Here is an 11,680-nt window from a genome sequence, read left to right as displayed (position 1 = left end):
CTCTGCTTTTTTTGACCCTTTCCTGTTAGAAATTATTTGGCCTTTTAAAATAGTTTGATAAACGGACTTTTTATTGTTCTCCAGATAGCTTTTTGCCTTGAACCTTTCGCCCTGGCCTAACCCTTCCAGAACAGCCACAACTCTGAACTTGAACTTGTGAAGCACGTGAGGCCTCAGGTGTTTCTGCAGGGAAGTGGTAAAAAGGAAGAGACAGAAACAAGGCGTGAGGGTGTGGTGGGAGTGGGGGTGGGGATATGTCCAGACATCTCCTGGGTGGGGGTGGAGGGGGTCTTCCTAGGGGTAAGGTGGTGCTGATTTAAGTTTCAACAACAGGTAAACACCTACCCTGCGGGTCTAACCGGTAGCTAGACTGTGACAGTAACACTGCGGGGGTCCTGGAGAAGATTGCTTTATAGCAGTTGCCCCACCTCCTCCTCCTACCCTCACACTGCTCTTTCACCTCTTCTCTCCGAGGTGCTCAAGCACATTTGACCTAAATTTCCACCCAAGCTTCGGATTTACATGTGAATGAACAGCACCGCGATCTGTTCTACGAGGATCCCCGAGGTCTACAGCCGCCGCTAGCGGAGGTACGCGGTGTGCCGAGCAGGCTGTTCCAGACAGAATGCGCGCGGCTTTGGGGCGCCGCGGAACGCCGCTTCCCTGTTCGGCTAATTAAATCCATAATAGGAGGAGCGGCGGAGGCGGGATGAGGCGAGCGGAGGCGGAGGCGGCGGCTGCGGGGCTGTCTGTTGCCTAGCAACAACGCCAGCAGAAGCCTGCTCTCTGCAAAAAGCCAAGGACCGCGCTGCAGGCTGCGGGGCTGGGGGCAGAACCGACCCGCAAGGGCGCTGGCGGCTTGAGAAGGTGGGGACAGAAACCCCAAAAGAGACCCACGAAACCCTCTTTTCTACCCCGGGAGATTAAATAAGGCTCTTTTTGATACTGATACTCGAGATCAACAACCCCAGCTTCCCTCCTCCCCACTTCTCGTTAACCAACATTTCAATCAACGCCTGGTAGCAAAAGAAAAGCAAGCCAGCTTTCCCGTGGCTGGCCGGCCAGAATTTCTTCCCGACAGAAGCAAAAAGGCTCGGATCCAGCCTTCAGGCTTAACAAGTACTGCTCTGCGAGGAAGGCCAAGCCCCTGTGCTTAGCTCAGAGGGCCTACTGCCTGGGGAGCAGGCTACGGTGGTGTAGGTATCCGTCATCACAGGGTGAACAGTGCCCTCTGCTGGCAGCATCCTGGCGGTGGAATTCACCGGGCCTCGAGCATCGGCCCACACACCACCATCAAAAGTCTTCGTCTGGGGGCGCCTGGGTGGCTCAGTGGGTTAAGGCCTCTGCCTTCGGCTCAGGTCATGATCCCGGGGTCCTGGAATCGAGCCCCGCGTCGGGCTCTCTGCTCAGCAGGGAGCCTGCTTCCCTTCCTCTCTCTCTGCCTGCTTCTCTGCCTACTTGTGATCTCTGTCCATCGAATAAATAAATAAAACCTTAAAAAAAAAAAAAAAAAAAAAAAAAAGTCTTCGTCTGGGGGCGCCTGGGTGGCTCAGTGGGTTAAAGCCGCTGCCTTCGGCTCAGGTCATGATCTCAGGGTCTTGGTATCGAGCTCCACATCAGGCTCTCGGCTCAGCGGGGAGCCTGCTTCCTCCTCTCTCTCTCTGACTGCCTCTCTGCCTACTTGTGATCTCTGTCAAATAAGTAAATAAAATCTTTAAAAAAAAGTCTTAGTCTGGAGGGGCACCTGAGTGGCTCTGCCTTTGGCTCAGATCATGATCTCAGGATCCTCAGATTGAGCCCCGCATCGGGCTCTCTGCTCCGCAGGGAGTCTGCTTGCTTCCTCCTGCCTCTCTGCCTACTTGTGATCTCTGTCTGAAAAATAAATAAAATCTTTAAAAAAAAAAAAGGTCTTAGTCTGGGGGCACCTAGGTGGCTCAGAGGGTTAAGGTCTGCCATCGGCTCAGGTCATGATCTCAGTATCCTTGGACCCAGCCCCTTGTGAGGCTCCCCACTCAGGGGGGAGTCTGCTGATTCCTCTCCCTCTGTCCTTCCCTGTGGTCTCTTTTGATGATCTTTATCAAATAAAGATCTTAAAAAAAAAAAGTGTGATGCCAATACTGAACACCTATGGTGCTCATTCTTGTACTCTGACAGAAAAACAGTGTGAAAGGGACATAAAATGGTGCAGGAAGAACACACAAGCAAGATGAAAAGATGGGTGCAGGAGGTGTGACCCTACTCCCCATCTGGTAAGGACAAGCACAGGAGCCTCATAATTCCCCATGGGAAAACCAGTACAGAACCAAAGTGCACTTTAACGAGACCACAGCAGGCACTTATCCTCAAGTCCATCTTGGGCTGGAAGTGTTTTGTCTGAGCAGCACACAGTTTCCATTGGCCTAACTAGTGAATGTTAAATGTTTTTCTAAGAATAGCACAATGGGAGAATGTAGGGGGTGCTGTACAGGGCAAAAGGCAGAAGTAAATTTATTTCATCCAGACTATAAGCCAGCTGCCCTGCTAGGATGAGGACTTTGGAGTGGAGGCCCCGCCCACAGCGTTCAAAGGAGAGAGCAAAGCATAATGTTAGAACCTGCAACTGCCTCAGCGGGAGTCCCATATGTTTTTCATAAAGAGGCACAATGTTAGCATTGTTCTGCGCTCAATGGCCCGACTGTTAAAACTAATGCTTTTGGTATGAATACGACCATTTAAAATTCCCAACCAGTTGCACTTAGTGACAATAGGCATCAGAAAACAAGCCCAGACACAGAGATTTCTCACTTTGGGGTCAGTTGGCTTTAAATACACATACACATGCCTTTAAATGTGCCCAACTTCCAAAAATACACTCAGCGTTTGCATCAACAATGTTCTTGGCCCTGGCATGTGCAGCTGCAAATACTAAAGCACATTTTCACATGTATATTTGAGAACTTAACATTGACTCTGTGCAGACGAGGCTGATGCCCAAACAGAAGGGAGTGTGTGTCTCCTCCATTCATTCCACACCAGCACCTAACTTCCCACTCCCAACCCCAGCTCACCCACAGCTTATCTCCTCTAGCACACAAGCAGAGCAGTCTCTCCAGGTCCTCAGTCCCCCATTCTAGGTCTCCAGACCATGACTCCTCCCTTCAGCTCCCATGCCCAACTGTCCTCCTCAAGCATGGTGGATCTTGTGGGGTCTCTTGATAAACTCACTTTTGACAATATATTTGTTGCTGAGACTTGGAATAATTGTCCCTGAATTCATCAAGGTTTTTAGGCAGCAAAGCAACTGAACCTATTATGTATATGAGGAAATTCCCTATCCCTTGAGTCCTGAAGGGAAGCTGTTACCCTCACTTGTACTTTTGAGGGTGGAGGCTTGGGTGAAAACCAGCAAAGGAGACCTGGGGTTGACCAGTCAGGCCTAGGCCTTTGTGGTAGTGATGGAGTTACCAGAACTGGTGGCAGTAGAATCACAAGGCCTGGCATCCCCTTAGTCTCTCCAGGTTTCAAGCCTGTATCGCAGTCTTCCCAGGGATTCTCAGACCTGACTAAGGTCCTCCAGCAAATTCCTCTTCTGCTCTAGTCAGGCAAGGCTGGTGTACTTTGTCTATAAACAAGATTTCTCCCCCAAGCGAGGCTCCAGGTGACACACACACTTCTCACATCAATTATTATTAAGAAAGAGAAGAAAAAAAAAAAAGACAATTTTGCATATTAAGTAGAAATGCTCCTTTGATTTGTCTCCTCTCCCTCCCACCAACCCAGACAGAGCCTCTTTCCTCACAAAAAGGGGAGGGATACTGCAGTTTTAAAAATCCATAAATTAATTAACAAATAACCCACAATACTTGGGTAAGGCTACAAGAAAACACTTAGAAGGATCCTGGGAAGACCCCGCCTGGGTCTTCCCTCTCCCGGCAAGGGAAAAGCACCGAATCAACCAGCGTCACCCCATCCCGAGTGATGTGGATAAGGGGCAGAGGCGGTGTCCCCCCACCCCACCCCCATGCCACCACCTGTAATTAGAGGAGGGGCGGAAGGAAGGGCGGTTTATCTGGAAGACAGGTCTCTGGGGGCCAGGCCAGACTGGGAGTCAGAGGACAACGGCCAAGGTCGCTCCTGATGGCGTCCAGTTGGTCCTGAAGGAGCCGGACCCGCTCCGCCAGGCTGCGCTGCTGGGCCAGGACGGCGGCCTTGCCCGCCAGCAGGGCACGATAGGCACTCAGCTCCTCGGTGGGCAGGGCCCGCACCAGCACCTCGCGCAGGGCCCGCTCGCGCCGCGCCACATGCTCCTTCAGTTCCTTGGCGTCTTCCTGCTGCCGCTGCAGGAGCCCGAGTCGCTGCAGCAGAGAGGCCTGCAGCCGCAGGGAAGGCGTGCCATGAGCAGGGAGAGGGGGCCTCCGTTGCCGGGACCGTCCCAGTCCAAGCCAGCAGACCCCTCCCTCACTGCCCCGCTCTCCCCACCCCAACCTCTGTCACCTGCTCGTCTGGGTCGCAGTCTACGCCAGCCCGGGCCAGGGCGCGCCGCACGCGAGCCAAGCGACTACCCAGCAGCAACAACAGGCCAAGTACGCGCTCTAGGTCGGCCATGAACCTGTTGAACCGCTCTAGGTCTCGGGGAGAACAGGACTGGCCCACCACGGCCTCCAGAGCAGCCCCGCGCCTGGCCCAAGCCTGGGCGGCCCCGTGCAGCTGCTCCTGCTCAGCCTCAAGGTTCCGCAGCATCTTTTGGAGGAGGTCGGCCAGCTCCATCTGCAGGAAAGGCGCAGGTACTTAAGGGGGAGGCCAGACCCCCACGCCTCAACCCATATTTTGGGCTCTTGCCACACCCCATCTCCACCGGAACCTCCGCACTCACTTTCTTGGCTTGTATGCTGCTATTTGGTTGAGGGAGACCCTGGCCACAAGCCTGGTCAGGCACAGGGTGGGTGGTATGGTTTTCAAACCTCGTCTCCTCCAGAGAAGTTGACAGGAGCTGGCTGGACCTAAATAGATAGAACCTGGGGACAAAGCCAGAGCTCGCTGGGTTTCCTGCCCCACATGGCAGGGACTTAGAATCCCCTGTGTCCCTGGTGCCCTTCACTCACCCTGGCTCAGGACTACCACCAGCCTTCTTTCCAGCTTCCTCACAGAGTGGCCTCATTGCAGCCCAGACCTCTGCTAAAGGAATCAGCCCATCTAGCAGGTCCAGGGGTGGCTCTGGGCTGGGACAGGAAGTGAGAGTGTCACTCAGAGACGGATCCAGTCTGGCCAGCTCCTGAACCAGCTCCTCAAGGCGAGGACTGGGCCATGTTGGCCTGGAACCAGGCTGGCCAGTGCCCCAAGCCAGGGCATTATGGCCAGAAGCACCTGGGGTATTGTTGCTTGGAGGTCCTGGGGCATCAACTGGGAGAGGTTTGAGAGGGTCACTCTCTGCAGCTGCCAGTGAGTCAACGGTCAGCAGTCCATTGGGGTCAAAGGTTGCAATGTCACCATTTGCAATCCTGGGGGGGCTATAGTTTACGGTCTTAGAGAACCCCATAGAGCCATTTATCCTCTTCCAGCAGTCATCTGCCCCTGCAGTCCCTGGGTGCTCATGGAGGGGGTGCTCCGAGGGGACTGTAGCCTGATCGGCACTCTGGCCCGAGCCAGTTCCATACTGCTGCTCAGAAACATGGACACTAGAAGTGGAAGAGACACTGAATCAGAAAAAGCTCTGTCCAGAGACAAGCAGTGGCCTCCAAGGGCCACCTGTCCCCATCCCCACCAGCCAGGCTCCCAGACTCCAGCTAGGAGAGGACTCCCCATCCCTCCAGCATTTTGTTGATATGTGTGGGAAGGGGATGTCTCACTCTGCTTGGCAGCAAGAGGCAACTCACCTGGTTGGGTTTCCCGGAGGGGCATGGGTGTCTGGAGGTGATCTCCTTCTGACCAGGGGGACTTCCTCCAGGAAAACCTCATCATCTGGAAGGGATGGGAGCCGGGCAGACCCCATACATGTCTCTGAGACCCTCTGTTCCCAGTCAGCGGGACTGCTCAGGGGATACTCTGCAGAACACATCACTGCAGCTTCCTTCTGGGTCAGGAACCTGGAGGAAGGGACCCCACACTGACCACAGTGACCAGGAAAGAAGCTTTTGGTGCTGCACCAGAGACACAGTGGGATGGGGTGGGTGTGCAGGGGGATCCTCGAGGATGTAGTTTGCAAAAGACAGAATCAGAAGGCTCAAACTGAGGGTGGGTGAGGGGGCCCTCTCTTTCTTGGGCAACAGCTATGAAAACTGCTTTTCTCCAACTTGCAGTGCCCCAGTGGTCCATGTCTCTCACCTGGCAAGTTTGGTCTGAAGCAATGGTCTGGGGGTTTCAGCTCCTTGGAGAACAGTCTGGAAAGACAAACAGTTGCTTGAAATGTAGCTCAAGTTTTCAGTTTCCCAGCTGTCCTCCACCCCAAGCCTGCAGCCCCTATCTTCCACACCTGGACAATGGGCATGACCCCTCCTGGGCCTCCCCAAAGAGCCAAGACTTCCCCTGAAGCGCTCTGACTCCGACTGGAAGGCCTATAGGTGTCACAGAGCTTCCGGGACCGAGGTTCTGGGTCCTCCACGCCTTGGGGCTGGGTCTCAGGCAGCCATCTGTTCCGGTGACCTTCGAATTCTGCGGGCACCTTATGCTCCTGGGGGTCGGGCCTGACGACCCCAGAACTGGAGCCAGCCTCCCTCGAGCATTCCCCTGCGGATCCACCGCCCCGACCCACGCAGTCTAGCTTCCCAGGCTCGGAGAAACACCACTTCTGCTGCTGGGTGGCTAGGCGGCCGAGGCCAACAGTTCCCCTCGAGGGAGCCCCGGAGCGCACCGGCTCCGCTTCCCTGCCGCCGGGATGGCTGAGCGAAGCCGAGCGCGGGTGCGCCGCGGGGGGCCGCATGGGGGCTGGGGGCCGCAGGCGGGCGGGCAGACTCATGCGGAGCTCCTTGCGCTGGAAGGACGTCTCCCGGAGCACGCGCCGCTGGGCGCCTTGCAACCGCTGACGGTAGGCGGCCCGCGAAGCAGGTGGGCTGGGCTGCTCCGCGGCCCGCGCCTCCGCCTCCGCCTCGGCCGCCAGCGCAAACAGCAGCGGAGTGACCTGCCGGCTGAGCGGCCCCGGCGTCCCCCGGGCCTCTGGGGGCCGCAGCCCACTATGCACGGTGGCCGCGGGCCGGGGCTGCGGGGAGGCGCGAAGGCTGCTGGCGGGGGCCGGGCCGCCCCACACCACACGCACGTAGTCCCAGTCCAGGTAAGGTAGGAGATCGGTCCCAGGCGACGGCGTGCGCTGCTCAGGAGCCCCGGAGGCGGCGGAGAAAGAGCTGTAGGCCGAGTCGGCGCGCGCGGACAGCCGCCGCAGGTCCAGGCTGCGAGTGGACGAGGCTGGGGAGGCGCGGTCGCCCCCCGGCCCCGGGGCCTCCATAACTGCGCAGGTGAGTGCTGAGGCCAGCTCCGCGGGGCCTGGAAGGACACAGACGGCGTGGTGGCGAAGGAGCCCCGGGTCAGGCTGGCCCCTCCAACTCGGACAGCCAGGTGCTTACTGAACATCCCTTCGAGGGTCACACGGCCTTTAGCGCTGCCACCTCCCAGGCCGGGGATGACGCGGGTAGGGCCAGTCCCTGGAAGCAACTCTGGAGTTTGAGGGCGTTAGCTACTCCCCTTAGCTCCGGGGAAGGAGTTGAAGACTAGCCCACTCCGCACTGAGGTTCTCCAGGCTGGCAGCCCCCACTTCTCCCTAGCACTTCAGAAGCACCAAGAATGTACCATACTCCTGCCCTCCCCAACCCAGTTCCGCCCCGGCGGCTTCCTGGCGGCTTTGTTAGCTGCTCCATGTGATCTTTCCCTAATAAACAACCGCCAAGAACGTTCTGAGATCACAGGGGAGCCAAGAAAGGAGGGGGCAAGACCTAGGTCAGAAGCAGGCTCACAGCCTCCTACCCCCCCCACGCCCCCGTGTCCAGGTACTTCATATAAATATCTTGATCCTCTACAACTGCTATCTGCATTTTACAGATGAGGACACTGGGGTTTTTCAGAGGGGAAATGACTTGCCCAGGAGCACATAGCTGCTAAGAAGCAGAACCCTGTCTGGCATCTGGGACTGCCTCCAAGCTTACTGCAGCCAGAATCAATTTCCTAGAAGCCAACCCTGCCGAAAACCAGTTTACCTTCACCACCACCCCCCTGCCCCACCCCCCACCCGCAACTGCCAGAAGCCTCCAATAAAGCCTAAACTCAGCTCTGGGAAAGTCACTCCGACCTGCTTGCAAAATACTAGCAGATACCACAACAATATGGTCTCTGCTTTGCAGCCTCAACCCCCCAGCTTTGTTCTGCTACTCTTGCTCCTCCTACTGGGTCCAGGTTAGAGGTCTTCTGAACTTTTGGGACCCCCTACACTGTGTGCTGAGCTCCACCCCCCTCAAACTCACACTCCACACAGTACTCATCACCCTGCATGCAGCGCAACTGTTGGCTTGCTTGTGATTCCCTCTTCCCATTCCCACCCATGAACTTCCTGAGAAGAGGCCCAGTACTAAGTAATCTCTGTACCCCCAGTACCTAGCACAAAGTCAATGTTAAAGAAATATTTGTTGAATGGCAAGGAAAAGAGCAAAACTTGCAACAAGTGTATAGGGGGTGGCTTTCTTGGAGAAGGAAGAGGGCTCTTTGGCGTCTGCCCACTCTTTTCTCCCTACTGGTCTTTTCTGGTGAGGGGGACAGAATGAATGAAGCAGCTGACACCACGGGCTCTGTCCAGGTTACTCATGCATTATTAGGAAACAAAAGATTAGGCAAGCACAGGTGGAGTAGGACAGGCCAGAAATCAGAACCTCCCCAGAGCCAAGAGGGGAGCAAGGTGAGTGACAGGAGGAGTTGGGTAGGGAGTGTATGGGTCAAGGGTGAGAGCAGCTGTGAGTCTTAGGAAGCTGGGGCTCCTAATGGGGTATGGGGACTTTGGGGTGGTAGGAGGGCTTGCTTTCCCTAAGCTGGCTTGGGGAGGGGTACAGAGGAGGGTGACCAGCAGCTAGGGTGGGAACCGAAAAGCAGGTTCATTTTAGCCTCCTGAATACTATTTGGAAACCAGGGTCACCCTCCACCCCCTTCTCCAAGGCCAGAGATGCTACAGATTGCAGGTCAGGAGAGGGAAGGGAGGTTAGTAGTGTGATGATACGATGTTTCCTAAAAAGAAAAGGCACTATCTACCGTATCCTCAAGAGGGGCTCGCAGGTGATCTGGAACCAGAACATCTTGTCAGTGCCTACTTGGAGGTATCTTTATGCCCACTAACACTGGCCCTGCATGTTGGTCCTCACAGTCAGGTTTGGGGACCTCTTCCACAGAATGTTTCCACTCTCTGGACTTGAGGAAGATGAGCAGCCACTCTGAGTAGCAACTTCTGGGAGGACAGTCACCTCCTTTAGGAAAGCCGCCCTAGGCACCCAGGCACTAGCCTTCTCTCTTCCTGGTCTGAACCCAGCTTGGGAGCCTTGTTTTCCCTGGCACACTCCACCCATGCCTGCCCATTGCTGGCTTCCTGCATCTACAGACACCAGCAACTATCCACATACGAAGAAGTTTCCTCAAAAATGTTATCTTGTGAGTTACTGTGTTTGCCAAGGCTTCTGAGCTCAGCACCTAAAAACAACTTAACAGATAATAAAACTGTGTGTATGCATGTTTGCTGTTTGCCCCTAACTTGTTTTGAGGATACGTTTGCAGTGGTGGCCCCAGTAGGCCGATAACCACGCAAATGCTTATTCTGTGCCTTTTGCAGAACCTGCTACACTCAGAGGGGGCAGCTAGCTCCTCCAGTGTGTTTGGGGGCCTCGACACAAAGAGCAAGGAGACTGCATACTTGTCTGGCTGCAGAAGCCTCTTGAAGTCCAGCCAGCCACTGTGACTGGGGGTGGTGACACTCCCGGAGCCGTAGCCTCAGCACTGGTGTCAGCCATGGGCTGGGCTACAGAGCCAGGGCCTACAAAGAACTGGAGTCCAGAGACTGGAGCCCAAGGAGTTCTTCAGGCCTTTGGCCAAACCTTGCCAGAGCAGAGGGGGCAGCTTGGAATCCCTGCCGGAAAAGCTCCAGATTAGGGTGAGGGGAGGTCACATATACTTGTCCCCTGAAGGAAAGAGCAACAAGAAAGGAAAAGGAGACAAAGATGACCTCAGTGTTCAGAGCTGGAGGCCAGGGAGGTAGAGGTGTCAGTCTCAGGAAGGATGAAGCTGCTATGGGGACTGGCCCAGGGTCCAGTGCTCATTCAATCTGGGGCCTGTAGGCTCTGCAGGGTCTGTGGCAAGTCTGGGAAGGTGGGATGTGGGTCTAGACCTCAGCAGAAAGTTTGGACTAGGCAAGCAGGCTGACTCAGATTTTTAGTTAGGGGATGTTGGGGAAATCGATAAAGACAGCTTCCGCCTGGTAAAACCACACCAGGACACTGGGAGCAGATCCAGGTGAGGTGGCCAGAAAGGCACCTCACATGATCCCCAGTGACTAGGAATTAAAGCATACTCTTCCCCAAGGCCACCTCATATCCGACCTCTGAAGAACGTGTTCAGGCCACCACTCTGGGATGGACTTCCCTCAGTAGCACTCACTGTGGGGGTGCTGCCTGTCCCTGCCACACAGAGCTTCCGGGTCCTGGGCTCTGTCTTCAATGCCAGCACCCCAGAGGAGTCTGGCTGGGCAGGCATGCCTGGAAGTTGGATGGCCCTCCCAGTCCCCTGTGGGGGCCCTTTGTCCCGGTGGGTCCACAGGGACCGCGCAGCCCGTACAGCCTACAATCTCGGTCGCTCTAGCCCAGATGTAGTCCCCAGAGACTGGAGCTCCATGCCGAGCCCGGCAAGCAGAAAAGGCGGGGTGCTAGCTGCACCCGGGGACAGGAGGCCGCGGTGGTGAGCGGACCACATACCTGGGGCTTCAGGCTCTTGAAAGTCGAGGCGGGAGAGAGGCACTAGCCTGGCGACCGCAGGGGGCGGCAGAGTCACACGGTGTGGCACGATAGCGGGACTCTGGGGATGCCAGGGGGGCCCATGGCCGCTGGCCGGCGCGTTTCGGGACCTTTCCTGTTGGGTTCACGGTCAGAGAAGGAGGGTTCAGACCAGTGCAGGGAAAGCGCCAGCTTGGGTGGGGGCCCGCCCCACATGGATTCTCCCGCGATTCGGCCGGCACAGAGTAGGAGCCGGGTGGGGGAGTGGGGGGAGGGTTGGGTCGCGGAGAGAGATCCCACTGCGTGGCCTCACGGCGCCTCCCCCGATAGCCCCCGCCACTCGGTAGGTTTGGTTGCCCCGCCACCCCGCGAAGAGTTCCCGCACTCAAGGGCCGACTCGACCCGCGCCCGCCAATCTAGGCTTGGGTGGAACACCCAGAGGAATGACGCGCCTGCTCCTCCCCGGTGCCCCCCACCTCTCCTGGCCGCGGTGCTCGCTGTGCCCCCCTCCCGGTCGCCCTGCCCCCGCCCCTGCCCGCCCCACCACCTGACCCTGCAGCATACCTGAACTCCTGGCCCGGACGAGCTCCCGCGCCCCGACCGCCGCGCGGTGACATCAGAGCCCGGGGCTGGGGCTCCCGACCCCACCTCCCGGCCCCTGCCGCCGCAGGGGAGGTGCCACGTCCGGCCAGGGGGCGGGAGAGAGGAGTGGTGGCGCTGCCCGGGGGATCGCCCACGCCCCACCCCCAGCCCCGTGG

The 11,680-nt window shown here is 56.9% G+C and overlaps 1 protein-coding gene and 1 long non-coding RNA gene across 3 annotated transcripts; one reads left to right on the top strand and one right to left on the bottom strand.

Annotated features, from left to right (window-relative positions):
- The first annotated feature begins 730 nt into the window (after window positions 1-730).
- Window positions 731-1,724, top strand: LOC309862196. Its single transcript, XR_014310351.1, has 2 exons — window positions 731-1,358; window positions 1,582-1,724. It is a non-coding gene; the product is annotated as an uncharacterized lncRNA (long non-coding RNA).
- Window positions 1,725-3,650: 1,926 nt separating this feature from the next.
- Window positions 3,651-11,680, bottom strand: SHROOM1 (shroom family member 1). Of its 2 annotated transcripts, none has more exons than XM_082725662.1 (9): window positions 11,487-11,680; window positions 10,905-11,058; window positions 6,449-7,452; window positions 6,301-6,356; window positions 5,853-6,062; window positions 5,082-5,654; window positions 4,853-4,994; window positions 4,474-4,746; window positions 3,651-4,349 (listed from the first exon to the last, which is right to left on the bottom strand). In XM_082725662.1, exons 3-9 carry the CDS (start codon window positions 7,412-7,414, stop codon window positions 4,017-4,019), a joined length of 2,553 nt encoding a protein of 850 aa, XP_082581788.1. In that variant the 5' UTR covers window positions 7,415-7,452; window positions 10,905-11,058; window positions 11,487-11,680; the 3' UTR covers window positions 3,651-4,016. The 2 variants fall into 2 exon arrangements, with proteins under 2 accessions (XP_082581788.1, XP_082581789.1); XM_082725663.1 differs by lacking the exon at window positions 11,487-11,680 and adding an exon at window positions 11,399-11,443.

Source organism: Mustela nivalis (assembly GCF_964662115.1).
Source record: "Mustela nivalis genome assembly, chromosome: 3".
NCBI lineage: Eukaryota > Metazoa > Chordata > Mammalia > Carnivora > Mustelidae > Mustela > Mustela nivalis.
The sequence above is the reverse complement of the archived record's forward strand: the minus strand, read 5'-3'. Positions and strand labels throughout refer to the sequence as shown.